General features: G+C 36.4%; 1 protein-coding gene across 1 annotated transcript in view; it reads left to right on the top strand.

The window, feature by feature from the left end:
* The window catches only part of IGLON5 (IgLON family member 5), a 658,759-nt gene that overhangs the window by 559,723 nt on the left and 76,460 nt on the right, over positions 1–22,576 (top strand). Inside the window, exon 5 of the mRNA XM_053691231.1 lies at positions 15,329–15,460. Within this exon, the coding sequence (XP_053547206.1) occupies positions 15,329–15,460 (132 nt within the window). The remainder of the gene's footprint in view (positions 1–15,328; positions 15,461–22,576) is intronic.

Below are 22,576 nucleotides of genomic sequence, written 5' to 3' on the forward strand. Positions count from 1 at the left end.
CTTACTTTCTGCTAATACTGATTGGCTGGTAACTACTTTCTGCTAATGCTCATTGCCTGGTACCTACCTTCTGCTAATGCTCATAGGTTGAAAGAAGGGATGTACATTTGTTTCATACAGAATATAACAAAAATGTGGATATTTGTTTCGATAAAATGAAACAAATATCTGAATGAATGCACTAATTTAAGGAATAATGAATAAAGCTCAAGAGTAAATTGGTTATTTTTTTAAATGATGTGTATTACTTACCTGTAGCAGGCTGGGGAGCCGCGCTAATCCTCTCTTTCCTCAAAGACTTCATGGCTGCACTAATGCTCCTATCAGAGCAGATCCCCAGCGACTTACAGGTACATTAGTGCGGGAGATCCCTTCTCCTCTAGCGCTAATCTTACCTTCTTTACAGAGTCCATGGCCGTGCTAATAGGTGAATTAGGCCCTGGACTCGGGTCCTATTTGCAGGTTCCTGGAGACTATGAAGAAGAAGTGGATTAGCGCGGCTCCCCAGTACACTACAGGTGACAGGAGGAGAGAACATTTATGAATGTAAATGTTTACAAATTTCCAGTATTTGGTTATTTTAAACAAACGGACGTTTAATCCAGCAGAAACAGGTACAGGTAATACAAAAACACACAAGTGCAATGGAGGGGAAGAAAGGGGCGTGGCCTTATGCGTTTCATGCCATGCGGCACTTAGCACGAAACACGTAAGGCCATGCCCTTTTCTTCCCCTCCATTGCACTTGTGTGTTTTTGTATTACCTGTACCTGTTTCTGCTGGATTAAACGTCTGTTTTTTTTAAAAGATATCAAGTGTGCTGTTGTGTTCTTTTCCTGGATTGCTTGGGGATTGCTCCGATAACCCTGTGCCTGCACCTTTCGGTCATCTACAGTCTCACACGAAGTCTGTTTGCCCTGGCGCGAACGGACTGTACAGCTGTCTTCTACGTTGCTTTTCCTGCAGCTACGCCGCCACCTTTCTTTATTTTAAACAAACTGAATACTGAAGTATTGGTAGGAAGTGCAAAACTGATACTGGTATATTGTATTACATTTCAATTTAAACATATTTTACATCCTATTTTTTTAAGCCATAAATCGGCACATGGTGTCAGGGGTCCAGAGATGTCCCTAGCTATCCCAGGAGAGCAACAGGGCAGTCTGGGTGAGGTTAACCAGTTCAGAAGCAGAATTGGACTTATAGCTATATATTTCATTAATAACATAGCTTCCCTTTGAGGCACCCGAACATTAACAGATTAGGGAAGATGTCAGGCTAGCCATAAGTACAAGGCTTCCAAACTCTTACATTACTTAAAATGAAGTGCTTCCTCAGCTTACTGGTTGCAGCATCTTATCCAGCATTCTCTGATACTACGCAGGAGCGGAATACTGGAGTCATGGAAACCTGTGACAATCCACAGCATAGTCAGGATGGATAAAGTCATGGGTGTTATGTAGTGATGTTGTCACGTGGCTAAGTGATCCTCAGTATTAATTTGGGACAGTGGAATAAAGCTCCCCGACTGGGACTGGTGCAGTACAGGTTGCGAGCTTTGGTATTTGCAAAACTTTGGCTTAGCCTCCTATTTGCAGCGCATTTCCTTACATTTCTTATATTCTATGCACGACTGTGGGACTGAACACTGAAGTTTTGAAAATGGCCCAGAAATTTGTTATCTTTCTTTCTATTTGATTATTTTCCTTTTTTCACACTTTCTTGTCATTATATTCGGTGACAAGAAGGTGTCCCCATCTGACACTGGCATATCCAGCTATTGGTCAGGAAAACAGGGGCACCTTAATAGGGTTAGTTTACAAGTGAAGTGCAAATATATTAGCGCTATTGTGAAATAACATTGCTCAAGCGTAATCAATAGCATTTTTATTTATAAGCTGCAATTACTTAAAGGGACAGTCTAGTCAAAATTAACTTTCATGATTCAGATAGGGCATGCAATTTTAAACAACTTTCCAATTGACTTTAATAATTACATTTGCTTTGTTCCCTTGGTGGTAGTTTTAAAAAGCTAAACCTAGTTAGGCTCAAACTGATTTCTAAACCGTTTAAAACCACCTCTTAGCTCAGAGCATTTTGAAAGTTATTCACAGTTAGACAATACTAGTTCATGTGTGTCATATAGAAAACATTGTGCTCATTCATGTGAACTTATTTAGGAGTGTGCACTGATTGGCTAAACTGTCTGTCTGTCTGTCAAAAGCAATGAGATACGGGGGCAGTCTGCAGAGGCTTAGATACAAGGTAATCACAGAGGTAAAACGTATATTAATATAAATGTGTTGGTTATGCAAAACTGGGGAATGGGTAATAAAGGGATTATCCATCTTTTTAAACAATAACAATTCTGGTGTAGACTGTTCCTTTAAGGGGCAGAATTGTCAAAAAATGGCATGCTCTAATTTGTCAGAGTACATAATTTAATAGAATTGACCCGGACTACTGCTTGGGACTAGCAGTGCTCTGTGGGTGTAAGTTGTACTTCCACTGTGTGTTTTACCCATTTGCGGGGGTTAAATGCACCATAGTGCAAGACTGATAGTGTTCAAATGACGTCATTTTTTCAACTATTTTAGCCCTTTAACTCACCACTATAAACTCTAAAAGCGCTCCCTACTCTATCCATTACAAGTATAGGGCGCTTTAAAAAAGGTTGCCGTGTTAAGATTCTCTGGATAACATTATTTTACCATCCATTTTTGATGCCAGATTGTGCACTATTCATTGCTTAAGGTGGCATTAAGCAAAAGGCACCCTGACCTATTGATTGCGCTCCGCTTGTAATCTAGCTGATAATCAGCACTCATTTCAGTAGTATAGAAGTAATTGCACCTAAAAAGTGTGACTTTTATATTATGCCCTGCATTTTATGATTGTAAATATATATCCATACAGATTTTAATATGTAAAACTAAGAATTAGATTTTAAGATTGTATAGTGCACAATACACTATTTCTTTAAATATTCAGTGGGTGTGGCATGGGCAATTATGTAATAGTTTTCATTGTTAAATAACAAGATGTTTTTTTTAGGCCCTAAAGTTTATTCTTCTTATTATTATTATTAGGTATTTATAGAGCACCAACAGATTCCACAGCGCTATGCACAGAAATGTTGTTTTGTGTGCTAAGAATAAATAGATTTATCGTGACCACAAGAGAACTGTCCTTATTTTACTGAGAGGCAAGAGACTACCTATGGTCAAAAGATGACACAAATGCATACACCAATGGGAATCATACCCTAATAATAGCTCTGATATCTGAATATTCACTTCTGAAAAAGACTGTTTTATGTGTCGTCTTTCTCAAACTCATTATGAAAAGGTTTAGTGCCACACAGTGGTCACATGTGTTAGTACAGAAAATAAGTACAATAAAAATGTCTCTAATGTTTTTTCTACAGAAAACCACCATTAATGTCTATGGGAATTTTTGTAGATAAATTATTAGATACGTTTTTCAAAAGGATTATGATCGACCCCTATGTTAGCAATAATAATATTTATTATTCTAAAGCGCCAGAATAATATGTAGTACAAAAGGCAAAAGGAATACATGATAAAGACTAAACACACTAGTACAAGCAAGAATTAATTATGACACATGTATATGAAAGCTTCAGCTGTATACATGTAATAACAGTGTAAAGTCAGTTATGATCTTAGTAATATGCAGCACTAATCACTATCTGACAGCTTCAGCTGTATACATGTAATAACAGTGTAAAGTGAGTTATCATCTAAGTAATATGCAGCATTAATCACTATCTGACAGCTTCAGCTGTATACATGTAATAACAGTGTAAAGTCAGTTATAATCACTATCTGATAGCTTCAGCTGTATACATGTAATAACAGTGTAAAGTCAGTTATAATCACTATCTGATAGCTTCAGCTGTATACATGTAATAACAGTGTAAAGTCAGTTATAATCACTACCTGATAGCTTCAGCTGTATACATGTAATAACAGTGTAAAGTCAGTTATAATCACTACCTGATAGCTTCAGCTGTATACATGTAATAACAGTGTAAAGTCAGTTATAATCACTATCTGATAGCTTCAGCTTTATACATGTAATAACAGTGTAAAGTCAGTTATAATCACTATCTGATAGCTTCAGCTGTATACATGTAATAACAGTGTAAAGTCAGTTATAATCACTATCTGCGCTTCAGCAGTATACATGTAATAACAGTGTAAAGTCAGGCATTATCTTAGTAATATGCAGCAGTAATCACTATTTGACAGCTTCAGCTGTATACATGTAATAACAGTGTAAAGTCAGTTATGATCTTAGTAATATGCAGCACAAATCAATATCTGACACCTTCAGCTGTATACATGTAATAACAGTGTAAAGTCAGTTATGATCTTAGTAATATGCAGCAGTATTCACTATCTGACACCTTCAGCTGTATACATGTAATAACAGTGTAAAGTCAGTTATAATCACTATCTGATAGCTTCAGCTGTATACATGTAATAACAGTGTAAAGTCAGTCATTATCTTAGTAATATGCAGCACTAATCACTGACAGCTTCAGCTGTATACATGTAATAACAGTGTAAAGTCAGTTATACTCACTATCTGATAGCTTCGGCTGTATACATGTAATAACAGTGTAAAGTCAGTTATGATCTTAGTAATATGCAGCACAAATCAATATCTGACACCTTCAGCTGTATACATGTAATAACAGTGTAAAGTCAGTTATGATCTTAGTAAAATGCAGCACAAATCAATATCTGACAGCTTCAGCTGTATACATGTAATAACAGTGAAATGTCAGTCATTAACTTAGTAATATGTAGCACAAATCCTTGTCTGACAGCTTCAGCTGTATACATGTAATAACAGTGTAAAGTCAGTTATACTCACTATCTGAGCTTCAGCTATATACATGTAATAACAGGGTAAAGTCAGTCATTATTATAGTAACATGCAGCACTAATCATTATCTGACAGCTTCAGATGTATACATGTAATAACAGTGTAAAGTCAGTTATGATCACTATCTGAGCTTCAGCTGTATACATGTAATAATAGTGAAAAGTCAGTCATTATCTTAGTAATATGCAGCACTAATCATTAGCTGACAGCTTCAGCTGTATACATGTAATAACAGTGTAAAGTCAGTCATTATTTTAGTAACATGCAGCACTAATCACTATCTGACAGCTTCAGCTGTATACATGTAATAACAGTGTAAAGTCAGTCATTATTTTAGTAACATGCAGCACTAATCATTATCTGACAGCTTCAGCTGTATACATGTAATAACAGTGTAAAGTCAGTTATAATCACTATCTGATAGCTTCAGCTGTATACATGTAATAACAGTGTAAAGTCAGTTATAATCACTATCTGATAGCTTCAGCTGTATGCATGTAATAACAGTGTAAAGTCAGTTATAATCGCTATCTGATAGCTTCAGCTTTATACATGTAATAACAGTGTAAAGTCAGTTATAATCACTATCTGCGCTTCAGCAGTATACATGTAATAACAGTGTAAAGTCAGTTATAATCACTATCTGAGCTTACGCTGTATACATGTAATAACAGTGTAAAGTCAGTTACAATCACTATTTGATAGCTTCAGCTGTACACATGTAATAACAGTGTAAACTCAGTCATCATCTTAGTAATATGCAGCACAAAACACTAGCTGACAGCTTCAGCTGTATACAGGTAATAACAGTGTAAAGTCAGTCATTATCTTAGTAATATGCAGCAGTATTCACTATCTGACACCTTCAGCTGTATACATGTAATAACAGTGTAAAGTCAGTTAAGATCTTAGTAATATGCAGCACTAATCACTATCTGACAGCTTCAGCTGTATACATGTAATATCAGTGTAAAGTCAGTTATGATCTTAGTAATATGCAGCAGTATTCACTATCTGACAGCTTCAGCTGTATACATGTAATAACAGTGTAAAGTCAGTTATGATCTTAGTAATATGCAGCAGTATTCACTATCTGACAACTTCAGCTGTATACATGTAATAACAGTGTAAAGTCAGTTATAATCACTATCTGATAGCTTCAGCTGTATACATGTAATAACAGTGTAAAGTCAGTCATTATCTTAGTACTATGCAGCACAAATCACTATCTGACACCTTCAGCTGTATACATGTAATAACAGTGTAAAGTCAGTCATTATCTTAGTAATATGCAGCACAAATCACTATCTGACAACTTCAGCTGTATACATGTAATAACAGTGTAAAGTCAGTTATGATCACTATCTGATAGCTTCAGCTGTATACATGTAATAACAGTGTAAAGTCAGTTATAATCACTACCTGATAGCTTCAGCTGTATACATGTAATAACAGTGTAAAGTCAGTTATGATCACTATCTGAGCTTCAGCTGTATACATGTAATAATAGTGAAAAGTCAGTCATTATCTTAGTAAAATGCAGCACTAATCATTAGCTGACAGCTTCAGCTGTATACATGTAATAACAGTGTAAAGTCAGTCATTATTTTAGTAACATGCAGCACTAATCATTATCTGATAGCTTCAGCTGTATACATGTAATAACAGTGTAAAGTCAGTTATAATCACTATCTGATAGCTTCAGCTGTATACATGTAATAACAGTGTAAAGTCAGTTATAATCACTATCTGATAGCTTCAGCTGTATACATGTAATAACAGTGTAAAGTCAGTTATAATCACTATCTGATAGCTTCAGCTGTATACATGTAATAACAGTGTAAAGTCAGTTATAATTACTATCTGATAGCTTCAGCTGTATACATGTAATAACAGTGTAAAGTCAGTTATAATCACTATCTGATAGCTTCAGCTTTATACATGTAATAACAGTGTAAAGTCAGTTATAATCACTATCTGATAGCTTCAGCTTTATACATGTAATAACAGTGTAAAGTCAGTTATAATCACTATCTGATAGCTTCAGCTGTATACATGTAATAACAGTGTAAAGTCAGTTATAATCACTATCTGATAGCTTCAGCTGTATACATGTAATAACAGTGTAAAGTCAGTTATAATTACTATCTGATAGCTTCAGCTGTATACATGTAATAACAGTGTAAAGTCAGTTATAATCACTATCTGATAGCTTCAGCTTTATACATGTAATAACAGTGTAAAGTCAGTTATAATCACTATCTGATAGCTTCAGCTTTATACATGTAATAACAGTGTAAAGTCAGTTATAATCACTATCTGATAGCTTCAGCTGTATACATGTAATAACAGTGTAAAGTCAGTCATTATCTTGGTAATATGCAGCAGTATTCACTATCTGACAACTTCAGCTGTATACATGTAATAACAGTGTAAAGTCAGTTATTATCTTAGTAATATGTAGCACTAATCAGCACTAATCACTTTGTGCATTCACTAATTGGTGAAATGAAGGGCAGCAACAATGACATTTCTTGGTGATGCTATACACCAATGTTCTATAACCACCCTGCCCTGGACTGCAGATGATATTTAATCTTAATTTGCTCTTCATGTTCATAGATCTTCCATCTTTGTATACTGATTTTCTTCTCAAATGGACTCTAGATTTTGCACTACACCACATTAGATGGCGCTTTTTAGTGACATCTGATTAATAACATTCACATTATTTATCTTAATACTACTAACTGTATAAACATCAGAAAGAGTAAGGGTAAACTGACCCTATCAAGATTAGAACCTGGTACCCAGGCATTTGAATTGGTACAAGATATGGATAATTACCAGCTGAGCCCTCTCATTGACATTAAGAAGTCAGTCTATAATAATTTGTGTGTGGCTCTGTTAGTCGTGTGCATTGCTCCTCTTTGAAAATAGTGAGTTAAGAAGCATTTTGCACAAAGGTCATATTCACTTAGAGCCTTCATCCTCAGCTCTACTTATTAGTTGGTATGTAATCTTGTTTGGTAATAAATGTTAGAGTATATGTACAGTATCTAACAAAAGTGAGTACCCCCTCACATTTTTGTAAATATTTTATGATATCTTTTCATGTGACAACACTGAAGAAATGACACTTTGCTATAATGTAAAGTAGTGAGTGTACAGCCTGTATAACAGTGTAAATTTGCTGTCCCCTCAAAATAACTCAACACACAGCCATTAATGTCTAAACCGTTGGCAACAAAAGTGAGTACACCCCTAAGTGGAAATGTCCAAATTGGACCCAAAGTGTCAATATTTTGTGTGGCCACCATTATTTTCCAGCACTGCCTTAACCTTCTTGGGCATGGAGTTCACCAGAGCTTCACAGGTTGCCACTACTTATTAGTTGGTGCATTGAAAAAGAAAGGCCAAAAAATTCCATTGCACAAAGGAGCAGTTTATCTAGAGTTTTGTACTGGAATATGCACACTTCTGGAGCTCTTAAGCTATTATCATATGGACCAGTATACTCCTTCATGGTTCTTAATGTATGGTGGAGAAACAGAAAAGCAGACACATATTGCTTTAATACTGCGAATAAATTGCTCCTTGGTATGTTCATGTAGGTTGGTTCCTCCAGCCCCTATACCCTCAAAAATGCATAGGTGTTTGTCTATACCCATAATCAAGGGTCAAGTCTTACAAAAAAGTGTGGGAACTCACAAAGACTTCCACCCACCCTCTCACAATTAATTTTGTTTATTTATGTATATATATATATATATATATATATATATATATATATATATATATATATATATATATACATATACAGACACACACACACACACTGTATTTATATGTATATAATCTATACACTTTGGTTAATGAAAGCAAATTAAATCCAATGAAGTTTTGAATGGTTGCCTGAGAATCCTCTGCTGTCACAGAGTCTCACTCACTTAAAGGGACAGTCTACACCAGAAAATGTATTGTTTTAAAAGATATATAATACCTTTATTACCCATTCTCTAGTTTTGCATAGCCAACACAGTTATATTAATACACTTTTTACCTCTGTGATTATTTTGTATCTAAAACTGCTCCCTTATCTCAGTTCTTTTGACAGACTTGCATTTTATTCAATCAGTGCTGGCTCCTAGGAACTCCACGTGCGTGAGCACAGTGTTATCTATATGAAACATATGAACTAACACCCTCTAGTGGTGAAAAACTGTCAAAATGCCCTGAGCTAAGAGGTGGCCTTCAAGGGCTTAGAAATCAGCATATGAACCTCTCAGATTTAGATTTCAACTAAGAATATCAAGAGAACAAAGCAAGATTGGTAATAGAAGTAAATTGGAAAATGGTTTAAAATCACATGCCCTATCTGAATAATGAAAGTTTGTTTCGGACTAGACTGTCCCTTCAAGGTGCAATAGTCCTTTTTCTGCTGAGGGGAGCTAAATAACCCCATAGCAAGCCACACAGAAATGTAAGCAACATATGTTCCACACAGTGTAGGGTGATCACACAGCAGGGCCACTGAAAGGCTTGTATTTAGTGTATTGTAGGAAGTGTTACTGCACATTACTAGAGGATCTTACTATCTCTCTAACTAGACTGTGCTCTAGCTCCTCCCACCAGCAGCAGCAGTGTTTACTGAAGCGTTTCTGTTCTCTGTTCAGAGGGAACTTAGTTCCTCCTTCAAAAATAGTGCAAATCACTGAATATGTGTCCAAATACCCACCACTTCTATACCTCACAGTTATTTGTGTATAAAAATGATATATTTTTTATTATGCAAAGAAATACAAAAATAATTTTTAAGAGTTGACCTGTTAGCAAGAAGACTGAATAAGGAATGTGAAATTAATTCAGAAAGTGGTGTTATGTGATTGGGGCTAAGATGCTTAGGCCTTATTAGGCCATGGGAATTACTCAGTAGAAGGTGTTGTGTCAAATTGGTTACTTTAATTACAGGGATAGGAAAGTCAAAATTAAACTTGCACATGCTTTAGATAGAGCATGCAATTTTAAGACAATTTTAAATTCACTTCTACTTTCAAATGTGTTTTGTTCTTTTGGTATCCATTGTTGAAATATGATACACACATATATCCTACACTAGCTGGTGATTGGAGCCTGCACATATTTGTCTATTGTGATTGGCTGACTAGATGTGTTCAGCTAGCTCTCAGAAGTGCATTTCTGTTCCTTTAGCAAAATATATCAAGGGAATGAAGCAAATTTTATAATATAAGTAAATTGGAAAGTTGTTTAAAATTGTATGTCCTATCTGAATCCTGAAAGAAAAAAAAAGTGTTTCATGTCCCTTTAATTAGCACTTGTACCTATCAATTGTAATGATATATAACACTCTTACCCATACTAGCTAAAGCTTGCATTGCCATTTCCTGTAGCAAACGTTCCAAAGGGTGAGTATAATTATTACCTAGAGAGAGTCGAAGGTTGGTGGCAGATGTAGGAAAAATCCAGAGAAAGACCTTTGAAGTAGGGTGGCCATATTGCTACTTTAAAACAGGACAGATATGAAAAATTCATAGGTCAGGGCAGTTTAAAGAAATGTTTTGAATAATGTTCCATTATAAGAACCCTGACCTATGTATTTTTCATATGCGTCCTGTTTTAAAGCAGCCATATGGCCACCCTACCGTTCAGGTAATTTAGAAATAACAATGTAAACAAATGTTTGATGAACTTCTATAAAATGTTTGTCTAAATGAAAAAAATGATACCTAGATATAAACGTATTTCAAGCTAGATATTTATCAAAGTGTACTTCCCAGTATCTTCTGTATTCTAAAGTGTATGTAATCTTGTTTGGTAATAAATGTAAGAGTATATGTACAGTATCTCACAAAAGTGAGTACACCCCTCACATTTTTGCAAATATTTTATTATATTTTTCATGTGACATTAATAACTATGTGTTGAGTTATTTTAAAGGGCACAGCAAATTTACACTGTTATACAGACTATACACTCAATACTTTACATCGTAGCAAAGTGTAATTTCTTCAGTGTTGTCATATGAAAAGATATAATAAAATATTTACAAAAATGTGAGGGGTGTACTCACTTTTGTGAGATACTGTATATAATATTTATATATTTACTTGAGCACTTGACTTAGCATGTTAATTTTTGTATTATTATCATTATGAACATATTTCAGGTGTATTCCACTCTTCTGTACTCTGCATGCCAACCTAGTATGGGAACAAGTCTCTACAATATCAAAATTGTAGCTCAATGGTTCTTAATTTCAGATTTTTAATTTTTAAAGAACCTTAAAACTCCCTACTTTATTATGCAACTATAAGCAGGGCTCAAAATGTCCACTAGCCATTGGCGAGTGGAAATTTAACAGTGGTGAGTGAAAGTTAATGATTGAATGTCTACAAATATTATCTAAAGGGATATTATATATCCATGAAAGGGCAAGAATATGTTATTCCTCTAGAGCTATAGGGGCCCATTAGTGCTTAGAATCTTACTTCTGAGAGGGTACATAGGGGCAGAAAGAAATTGGAGAGGAAAAGTGAAAGTGGAGAAAAAGATATTGTTAAGAAAGAGTGGAGAAAAAAAAGAGTGAAGAGATTTGAGAGAGGGGAGAGAGTGTAAAGAGAAGATATGGGCTGAGAGAGAAGGGAGGGGGGTAAAAAGAATGACACTGTGGACTCTCCATGCCATAGGAAAGAAAGAAAGATTGAAGAGAGGAGGGAGTGGAGAAAGATTGATGAGAGATGATAATTATAAAACCATATTTTAAGGTCTACAATGACCTCACATTAATGGCAACACTCTCTGCATTCTCTTAGTTCAACAACTTCCTTTTTCTGTCCAGCTGTTGTCTTCCCCAGAACCCTAGCTGATGTTGTTAACTGCTTTGCACTTATGTTTGTTAATTTATTACTATATGTAGCATGATTTAACTTATGGTATATAAAAAAACAATATTTAAAAAATGACTACACAAGAAGGTGTTTCACATTGGCTACACATAAGCAAAGGGGGGGGGGGGTAGTGGGTGTGGTAGTGGTAGTGGATGGAATCAAAAGTGGTGAGTATCATTTTGGGTTGGCTAGTAGCTTAGGGCTTGAAATGTTCATCCCTGATCTATAGGCAGATATCTAATCATAATTTAATGTCTTTGAATTTCATTTCTCTTGGATGTCAACCATATACATGCCGTCACATATATAATTGGTTTAAATCTATAATGTATCCTATTTTGAAAAATTTATGGTTTGTGAGATTAGATGCTAATAAGTGACTAAAGGTAAATAAAACCCAGCATTTTTCTTTCATGATTCATATTGGGCATACAAGTTCTAAAAAGTTGCCAGTTTAATTCTATTATCAAGTTTATGTTGTTCTTATTGTTTCCTTTGATAAAAAGCAGGTCGAGAGGCTCAGGATTATGCACACATCTGGAGCAATATATGGCAGCAGTTTTGCAAGAATAGTTTTACAATGTTATACATTTGCAAGAACACTAGGGGTGAGATTACATATACGGCACAGGCTTCAGCGTAACTACTGAAACCTGCGCCGCCCGTAATTTTACCTCGCACATCGAGGTATAACATAAACCCCGCCGGCAGTTCATAAAGTGCTGTAAGTCGGATTGAACCCAAATTTTTTCTTTAGTGATTCAGATAGAGCAGCAATTTTAAGCAACTTTCTAATTTACTCCTATTATCAATTTTTCTTCGTTCTCTTGCAATCTTTATTTGCATCTAAGTTATTTTTTTGGTTCAGTGCTTGTTTATTGGTCAGTTAATTCCATCCACCAATCAGCAAGAACAACCCAGGTTGTTCACCACAAATGGGCCGGCATCTAAACTTACATTATTGCTTTTCAATTAAAGATACCAAGAGAATGAAGAAAATTTGATGATAGGTGTAAATTAGAAATTTGCCTAAAATTGCATGCTCTATCTGAATCATTAAAGAAAAAAATTGGGTTCAGTGTTAGGAATTAGTATACTTTATTAGTTATTGCGGTGGGGGATTGCGGTTAGGGTTGCCACCTCAGCCATGTTTTCCTGGACACTTATGAGTTACACATGCTGCAGGGTGTGCAGGGAGGAACATGTATTGTGTTTCTGAACAGCACTATTCATATTCCTCCCTGCACACCCTGCAGCATGTGTAACTTATAAGTGTTCTGTATTTTAAGGGACGGGTGGCAACCCTAATTTTCAGGAGGTAGATAGATATGCGCATGAGTTAGGTGTTAGTTAATATTTTCAGGCAGTTAAAGGGACATAATACTCATATGCTAAATCACTTGAAACTGATGCAGTATAACTGTAAAAAGCTGACAGGAAAATATCACCTGAGCATCTCTATGTAAAAAAGGAAGATATTTTACCTCACAATCTCCTCAGCTCAGCAGAGTAAGTTCTGTGTAAAAAGTTATACTCAGCTGCTCCCAGCTGCAGGTAAAAAAAAAAAAAAAAAATGAAGAAATGAACAGCAGCCAATCAGCATCAGCAGAGCTGAGGTCATGAACTCTTACTGTGATCTCATGAGATTTGACTTAACTCTCATGAGATTTCATAGTAAGCTTCCTTTACCTGATTGGTGAAATAGTATGAGAGTTCACGAGGCTCATCCTTTCAGCTGTCCCAGGACAGACACACTAATATGCTGCTTAGAAATCCTTTACAATGGGATGTGGCTACTGAGGAACTTTTGAGGTAAAATATCTTTCTTTTTTACATAGAGATGTTCAGGTGATATTTTCTAGTCAGCTTTTTACAGCTGTACTGCATCACTTTCAAGTGTTTAAACATTTGGGTATTATGGCCCTTTAAGTGAGTTACGGTGCTCACATACTCAGCGCAAGGCTTGCTGCAGCTGCCTAATACCTATGTGTGGCGAGGTGAAAATGGAGTAAAATTTCTTCATTTTCTCTGCGTAAGTCTTTGCGCTGAAAATGTGATAATGATTTGCGACGCGGTTCCATGTTAGCTTATGGGAGTAAAAATTGCGGCTGATGGGTGAAATATGCGTGCAGCATTTATATGCGCAGCTTTATATGTGATACCAAAACCGTGTAAAAACCGGATTTGCCGGCTTCTGCGGTCGACGCCGCATATGTAATCTTGCCCTAGATGGTGGCAGTTTTTTTGCTGCCAATTAGACATGTGCATGCTGCCTCGCTAGTTATACTCTTTTACAAAGAATATCATGAGAAACAAGCAACTTTGATAGAAGTAAACTGGAAACTTTTTTAAAACTGTATAAATCTAATGTCTAAATCACTAAAGAAAAATTGTGGGTTTCATGTCCCTTAATTAAACCAATCAGAAGATAATCTTTATTTAATCCTGATTGGTTTATCTCATAGTCAATCAAGTTTTGCTTTAAAAAATAAAACGATAGGAGGGAATGTAAACTAAGTCCAGGAAGTATCGAGGAAGAGCAATGCAAAGAACACTGTTCTTGTAACTGACAGAAATGGTAGGAGATGGAGCCCTTAGGTGTTGAGTGCTCTAAGGTGTTGGGGAAGTTTTGTGACAGGGGTTAGTATAGAAGGTCCAACAGGTGTTGAAGAGATTATGGTTGGAGCCCTTGTAGGGGGTACTTAAGATATTCAGGGGTTGCCTTGAGCAGGGTCAAGAAGAGGTAGTCATTTAGTAGAGGTCTGCAATGGGGGGGGGGGGGGGTTAAAGAGACGGTTGCAGAGTGACTATTTATGACATTTTATCAGTGCTTGTTGCCTCTGGATAGCTCATGGGCAGAGTATGTCTTACCAGAGGAAAGCAGCACTCAGGAGGACGCCAACATTGTACATATTTAGTGAACTTATTTGTACCTAAACCTTGTTAGGGAAAGATAGATTTTTCTAAACATTAGTTAAAAGTGACAAAAAAGATGGGTGTGTTTGTTATAAAAGATTGTTGAATAGAAAAGTTTTACTTTGCTGAATGTAGCATTTCAGCAGGAATATCTTAAATTTAGGCCTTTCAGTATTCTTAGGACTAAATTCAGGAACTTCTGATAAAAATAAATTAATTTGCCTCAATTCTTATTTAAAAAGATTTTTGTGCCAATTGAATTTGAACCAGAGATATTGAACTCTCATTGGAATATGAATACATTATTGGCATCTCTGGCAGTGAAGGAACTATCCTTTTATTGGTTATTTCCGTATACTATACTAATATGTGCAACATGGGCTTTACCTGAAGGCTTAGCCTACTCTGGACGCAAATTCTTGTATAGACAATATTTTCTTTCTTCGACTGCAAGTAGCTGCCTCTTTACTTGAGGTGATAACTATCATGTTGTGTTTCTATGTTGTAAGTGTGTGTTTGTGTCTCATCCCTACCCAATACCCCTCTATCCTTCCCTCCCCCAACCTTCTTCCCACCTTGACCCCATAGAGGGCTTCTCAAGCGAAGGCGAACTCCTGGAAATCACAGAAATAAACCGCCAGCAAGCCGGAGAATATGAGTGCATCACCACTAATGGAGTGTCCGTCCCTGACAACAAGAAAGTTCAGATAACGGTCAACTGTGAGTGTCCATTTTTTTTATTTAAATATAAAATTCTTGTATGTGGAACTTGTAATAGAGGGCCTTAATATATTCTTTTTCTCAGTCTTATTGAAAGGAACACAAATGCACATAATATACACACGCAATATGCTACGTTTTTATATATAATTACACAATTCTGCATAAAAATAATTATTTTTTATGTGTTGAAGACTGTCAAAGCATCTGGATTATGTATATGTGGTCTGCCCAGTTGTGGCCAATCAGAGGCAGAATGTAAATGAGCTCCTGCACTGATCCAATAACTATGCAGGAAACTGTACAAAGTACAATTGATAATACATGAAAAAGCTCTTAAAATATGTGCGCTATCTCTAGGGAGGGGGGGGGCAAGTAGGACAAGCACAGTTTTGAGAGTAAAATGACAGGAAACTCAGGACACAATAAATAATGAATGTACGCTACACTTTTTTTTTTTTTTACTGTGATTAAATAAATATTTTATAGGTGATTTTATTATGTGTTTAATGTCCCATTAAATTGAAAAATAGATTTTTGTTGGCAGACAGGAGTACTGGTAAATTGTATGAGTGTTTTGTCCCTATAAAGAATATAGACTGGATGTTATGTTTGTATATACAATGCCTATAAGCACTGGCAGTTCTATGGGGGTGCTGAGTGTGCTGTGCACCCCGAGAGGCACATGTAGCACCCCAGTTTGGCTGCAAAGGGCTCCATATATTATGTGTGCTGTGCCTTTCAATTTTCTCACCACCTTTGTTAGCCCCGCGATTAGCCTTTCAAATATTAAGTTCTAGAACCTTCACTACCTGTAAGTTTAAAAATGAAGCAGCCTTCAATGAACAAAAACATACTTCTCAACATTAATTGGAGACTTTCCAGGACAGGCAGGTGAGGGGACTTCTCATCAGTGGTGTGACAGTCAGGGGCATAACTGGAACTCACTGCCCCCCCACCCCCAGACAATTTAACATTGCCCTTTCTGACTGTTTGCAATAAGCAGATGCTGAGCCAGCAGCCACATAGGAGAAAGTCATCCTTCCCCTTTGTTAGTGTATGCCAGAGGATATGCACTTGTGCAGCCTTCCTGTACAAATATGGTGGTAGGCTTTTCTGTAAGACAACAATGTGGTTGTAAATCATGCAACCATATTATAATGGCAAATTCATATAATTACTTTATACCTAATTTGCAAGGGGCACACAGAGAGGATAACATATTGCAGGTGGAGCCTGGGCCTCAAGATGCCCCTTGTAGCAAGATTACTACTAAATGCAGTGCCAGATGGGCTCCCTAGAGGTGTGGCCCAGTCCCAAGTAAGACATCTTACACCCCTATAGTTATCTCTGCTGCCAGTGTTTAGTAGGCAGGATTGCCATGGAAAAACATGGAAAAAATTGCTGGTACAATGCTGAATGCATAGAGCGTATTCAGCGATGTCTGTCGGACATGATCCGCTGATCGGATCATGTCGGACAGACATTTGTTAAATAAGCCCCATTATATTATGTCATTTGGGAGAGCATTTTCCAGTCACCTATTAGATTTCAGACCAAATAGCACAGGTTTAAAGTAAAGCTTTATCGAAGAAAGGCAATGGAGATTCTCCTCATATAGCGAAAAAGCTTATTTTTATTGCATAACATAATCAGAGCAAAAACACAACGTTTTGGGGCAAATACCCCTTAATCATGTGATAAAATTATATGCACAGCACACCTGGTTAAATAGGCATTTACCTAGTGATTTAACCCTTACATTCTAAACAGCAACCTGCTTAAGAAATCTCTAGCGCCATCTTTAGACCATACATAGAGTTGTGCAAAATTTAAAAACAGCTTTGGAGCCTCTTTGGAAACAAACGGCTAGATTAAGAGTTTTGCGGTAAGCTCAAAAAGCAGCGTTAACAGGTCCTAACACTGCTTTTTAACGCCCGCTGATATTACGAGTCTTGCAGGTTTAGGGGCACCGCACACTTTTTTGGCCTTACCGCAAACTAACTTATGTAAATTGTGTATGGTCTTTTTTCTATTGGACTTCCATAACGCCGGTATTACGAGTTTGTCCTGGGAGGCCCAAAAGTGAGCGATACACCCTACCCCGTCAAGATTCCTAACGCATTTTAAAGTCAGTAGTTATGAGCTTTACACTACAAAACTGTAGCATAAAACTCATAACTAAAGTGCTAAAAAGTACACTAACACCAATAAACTATTAACCCCTAAACCGAGGCGCTCCTGCATTGCAAACACTATAATAACATTTTTAACCCCTAATCTGCCGCTCCGGACATCGCCGCCACTATAATAAATATATTAACCCCTAAACCGCTGCACTCCCGCCTTGCAAACACTAGTTAAATAATATTAACCCCTAATCTGCTGCCCCCAACATCGCCGCCACCTACATTATACTTATTAACCGCTAATCTTCCGCTCCGGACATCGCCGTCACCTACATTATATTTATTAACCCCTAATCTCCCTCCCCCAAAGTCACCGCAACCTACCTACATTTATTAACCCCAAATCTGCCGCCCCAAACGTCGCTGCCGCTATTCTAAATTTATTAACCCCTAAACCTAAGTCTAACCCTACCCCTAACACCCCCTAACTTAAATATAATTTAAATAAATCTAAATAAAATTGCTAACATTAACTAAATTATTACTATTTAAAACTAAATGCTTACCTATAAAATAAACCCTAAGCTAGCTACAATATAACTAATAGTTACATTGTAGCTATCTTAGGGTTTATTTTTATTTTACAGCCAAGTTTGTATTTATTTTAACTAGGTAGAATAGTTACTAAATAGTTATTAACTATTTACTAACTACCTAGCTAAAATAAATACAAATTGACCTGTAAAATAAAACCTAACCTAAGTTACACTTACACCTAATACTACACTACAATTAAATAACTTACCTAAATTAAATACAATTAAATAAATTAAATACAATTAGATAAATTACCAAAAAAAACAAACACTAAATTACAGAAAATAAAAAACAAATTACAAGATCTTTAAACTAATTACACCTAATCTAAGAGCCCTATCAAAATAAAAAAAGGTCATCCAAAATTAAAAAAACGCCTAGCCTAAACTAAACTACCTATAGCCCTTAAAAGGGCCTTTTGTGGGGCATTGCCCCAAAGAAATCAGCTCTTTTACCTGTAAAAAACAAATACAAACAACCCCCCCAACAGTAAAACCCAACACCCACACAACCAAACCCCCCAAATAAAAGCCTAACTAAAAAAAAATAAGCTCCCCATTGTCCTGAAAAAGGCATTTGGATGGGCATTGCCCTTAAAAGGGCATTTAGCTCTATTACAGCCCAAAGCCCTAACCTAAAAAATAAACCCACCCAATACACCCTTAAAAAATCCTAACACTAACCCCAGAAGATTCACTTACCGGGAGAAGTCTTCATCCAAGCGGCAACGAAGCCAGCAGAAGTGGTCCTCCAGATGGGCAAAAGTGGTCCTCCAGACAGGCAGAAGTCTTCATCCAGATGGCATCTTCTTTCTTCATTTTTCCGATGCAGAGCGGCTCCATCTTCAAGACTTCCGGCACGGAGCATCCTCTTCAATCGACGGCTTCTTCGGAATGAATGTACCTTTAAGTGACGTCATCCAAGATGGCGTCCCTTAGATTCCGATTGGCTGATAGAATTCTATCAGCCAATAGGAATTAAGGTAGAAAAAATCCTATTGGCTGATGCCATCAGCCAATAGGATTGAGCTTGCATTCTATTGGCTGATTGGAACAGCCAATAGAATGCCAGCTCAATCCTATTGGCTGATTGCATCAGCCAATAGGATTTTTTCTACCTTAATTCCGATTGGCTGATAGAATTCTATCAGCCAATCGGAATCTAAGGGACGCCATCTTGGATGATGTCACTTAAAGAAACATTCATTCTGAAGAAGCCATCAATTGAAGAGGATGCTCCGCGCCGGATGTCTTGAAGATGGAGCCGCTCCGCGTCGGAAGGATGAAGATAGAAGATGCCGTCTGGATGAAGACTTCTGCCATCTGGAGGACCACTTCTGCCGGCTTCGTTGAGGACATCTTGCCGCTTGGATGGAGACTTCTCCCGGTAAGTGAATCTTCGGGGGTTAGTGTTAGGATTTTTTTTCGGTTAGGGCTTTGGGCTGCAATAGAGCTAAATGCCCTTTTAAGGGCAATGCCCATCCAAATGCTCTTTTCAGGGCAATGGGGAGCTTAGGTTTTTTTAAGTTAGGCTTTTATTTGGGGGGTTTGGTTTTGTGGGTGGTGGGTTTTACTGTTGGGGGGGTTGTTTGTATTTTTTTTTACAGGTAAAAGAGCTGATTTCTTTGGGGCAATGCCCCGCAAAAGGCCCTTTTAAGGGCTATTGGTAGTTTAGTTTAGGCAAGGTTTTTTTTTTTTTTTTGGGTGGGCTTTTTTAATTTTGATAGGGCTCTTAGATTAGGTGTAATTAGTTTAAAGATCTTGTAATTTGTTTTTTATTTTCTGTAATTTGGTGTTTGTATTTTTGGTAATTTAGCTAATTTTATTTAATTAATTTAATTGTATTTAATTTAGGTAAGTTTTTTAATTGTAGTGTAGTGTTAGGTGTTAGTGTAACTTAGGTTAGGTTTTATTTTACAGGTCAATTTGTATTTATTTTAGCTAGGTAGTTAGTAAATAGTTAATAACTATTTAGTAACTATTCTATCTAGTTAAAATAAATACAAACTTGCCTGTAAAATAAAAATAAACCCTAAGCTAGCTACAATGTAACTATTAGTTATATTGTAGCTAGCTTAGGGTGTATTTTATAGGTAAGTATTTAGTTTTAAATAGGAATAATTTAGTTAATGTTAGGAATTTTATTTAGATTTATTTAAATTATATTTAAGTTAGGGGGTGTTAGGGTTAGACTTAGCTTTAGGGGTTAATAAATTTAGAATAGTGGCGGCGACATTGTGGGCGGCAGCTTATGGGTTAATAAATGTAGGTAGGTTGAGGTGACATTGGGGGAGGGAGATTAGGGGTTAATAAATATAATGTAGGTGTCGGCGATGTTGGGGGCAGCAGATTAGGGGTTCATAAGTATAATGTAGGTGGCGGCGATGTCCGGAGCGGAAGAGTAGGGGTTAATAAATATAATGTAGGTGTCGGCGATGTCGGGGGCAGCAGATTAGGGGTTAATAAGTGTAAGATTAGGGGTGTTTAGACTCGGGGTTCATGTTAGGGTGTTAAGTGTAAACATAACTTTAGTTTCCCCTTAGAAATCAATGGGGCTGCGTTACTGAGTTTTTTTGCAGGTGTTAGACTTTTTCTCAGCCGGCTCTCCCCATTGATGTCTATGGGGAAATCGTGCACGAGCACATACAACCAGCTCACCGCTGACTTACGCAGCACTGGTATTGGAGTGCAGTGTGGAGCACAATTTTGCTCTACGCTCATTTCTTGCCTGTTAACGCCGGGTTTGTAAAAACCTGTAATACCAGCGCTGTAGGAAAGTGAGCGGTGAGAAAAAACTGCACGTTAGCACCGCACAGCTCATAACGCAAAATTTGTAAACTAGCCGTATGTGTATATAATGTTACTATTACTATATACATATCAGTTTAAACATAAAGCAACCAGTGATACATATGACAGTGGGTCTATAATAATGGAAAAAATACCAATTACGCACACAGAGTATATGAACACATACTCGATACTTAGCAATATTTTAAGATGTTGCAACCAAAAATTATTCATACAACAGACCATCGTGAGTAGGGACAAATACCATTTTAACAGTTAAGAACCTAAATATGCATAATCATACATAGTACGATAATTATAAAGAGCACAGATAATATATGACAAGCCATAAAGTGTAACATTCATACGCATAAATAGGAACTAACCAAAAAAAATAACCTAGAAAGATATCGGAGATATTAATAAAAAGCTGACCAATTAGTGTAATTTTATCACATGACTATGGAGCATTGGCCCTGAAACGTTGTGTTTTTGCTATGATCTTGTTATGCAATAAAAAGAAGCTTTTTCGCTATATGAGGAGAATCTCCATTGCCTTTCTTTGATATTGTTTATGAGCTTGGCAGTAGCACTTGGTTTACTCTCCTCTTTGGGATTTCCGTGTGCTGGACACCACCTACCTATTTGATTAAAGTAAAGCTGTATTAGCACAGTCTGTGGGTAAATATGCAAATTAGATTCAGGCAGGCAACATGTGGAGCCACATTACCTGGTTAAATATTAATGAACACACAGCGCAGAGTGATGTCATATTGAGGCATTGATGTCTGTTACATAAGTCCAATAATGCGTTTGCCAATTTTTACACCTACTACTCACACAATTCCCCAAGTCATTTAGCTCTTCATATGCAAATGTATAGATAAATACAAGGAGATTTAATGTCATTGAGCATGAAGTAGAAATCACTATTAGAATGTTCTCCTTTTGTATTTACAAAACATTCTTGCATTAAACATTGCCAATAATATAGATGTAACTAAGTCAGATTAAAACAGTATGATCCTGTGTGTTCCTAACCAGAACTGTATCTAGGTAGTTCCTGGTATGTTTAACTTGAGTATTCCAAAATAATGCCAATCTCACTCAATATTATGTGTGTGTATAGATAGATAGATAGATAGATAGATAGATAGATAGATAGATAGATACATAAATAAATAGATAGATAGATACATAATATATTGATTAACTATCTATCATCTGTATATTTATCTATAAATTAACTATCTATCAGTTAACAATCTATTGATTATCTATTTATATATCTTTTGATGATCTATCTATCAATTATCTATCTATCATTTATCTATCTATCATCTGTAGATTATCTATTTATATATAAAATGTAATGTCCTTTTTGAAAGAGGACCTATTCTCCTTATAACCACATTCTCAATATTTGTCTGTTTAGTTTTATCAATATCTCAGAACTATTCAACATCATGTAACAAGCATTATAGTGAGGCTGTGCACTTTAACACTTGAAGTATAAACTTAAAGGGTATGACAGATCAAGACTAAAATTCAATAGGTCTACGGCATATCCAAGCTGCACAAATGTCTTGTGAGTAGGAAAC

The sequence above is a fragment of the Bombina bombina genome, chromosome 8, assembly GCF_027579735.1.
Source record: "Bombina bombina isolate aBomBom1 chromosome 8, aBomBom1.pri, whole genome shotgun sequence".
In the NCBI taxonomy this organism is placed as follows: Eukaryota; Metazoa; Chordata; class Amphibia; order Anura; family Bombinatoridae; genus Bombina; species Bombina bombina.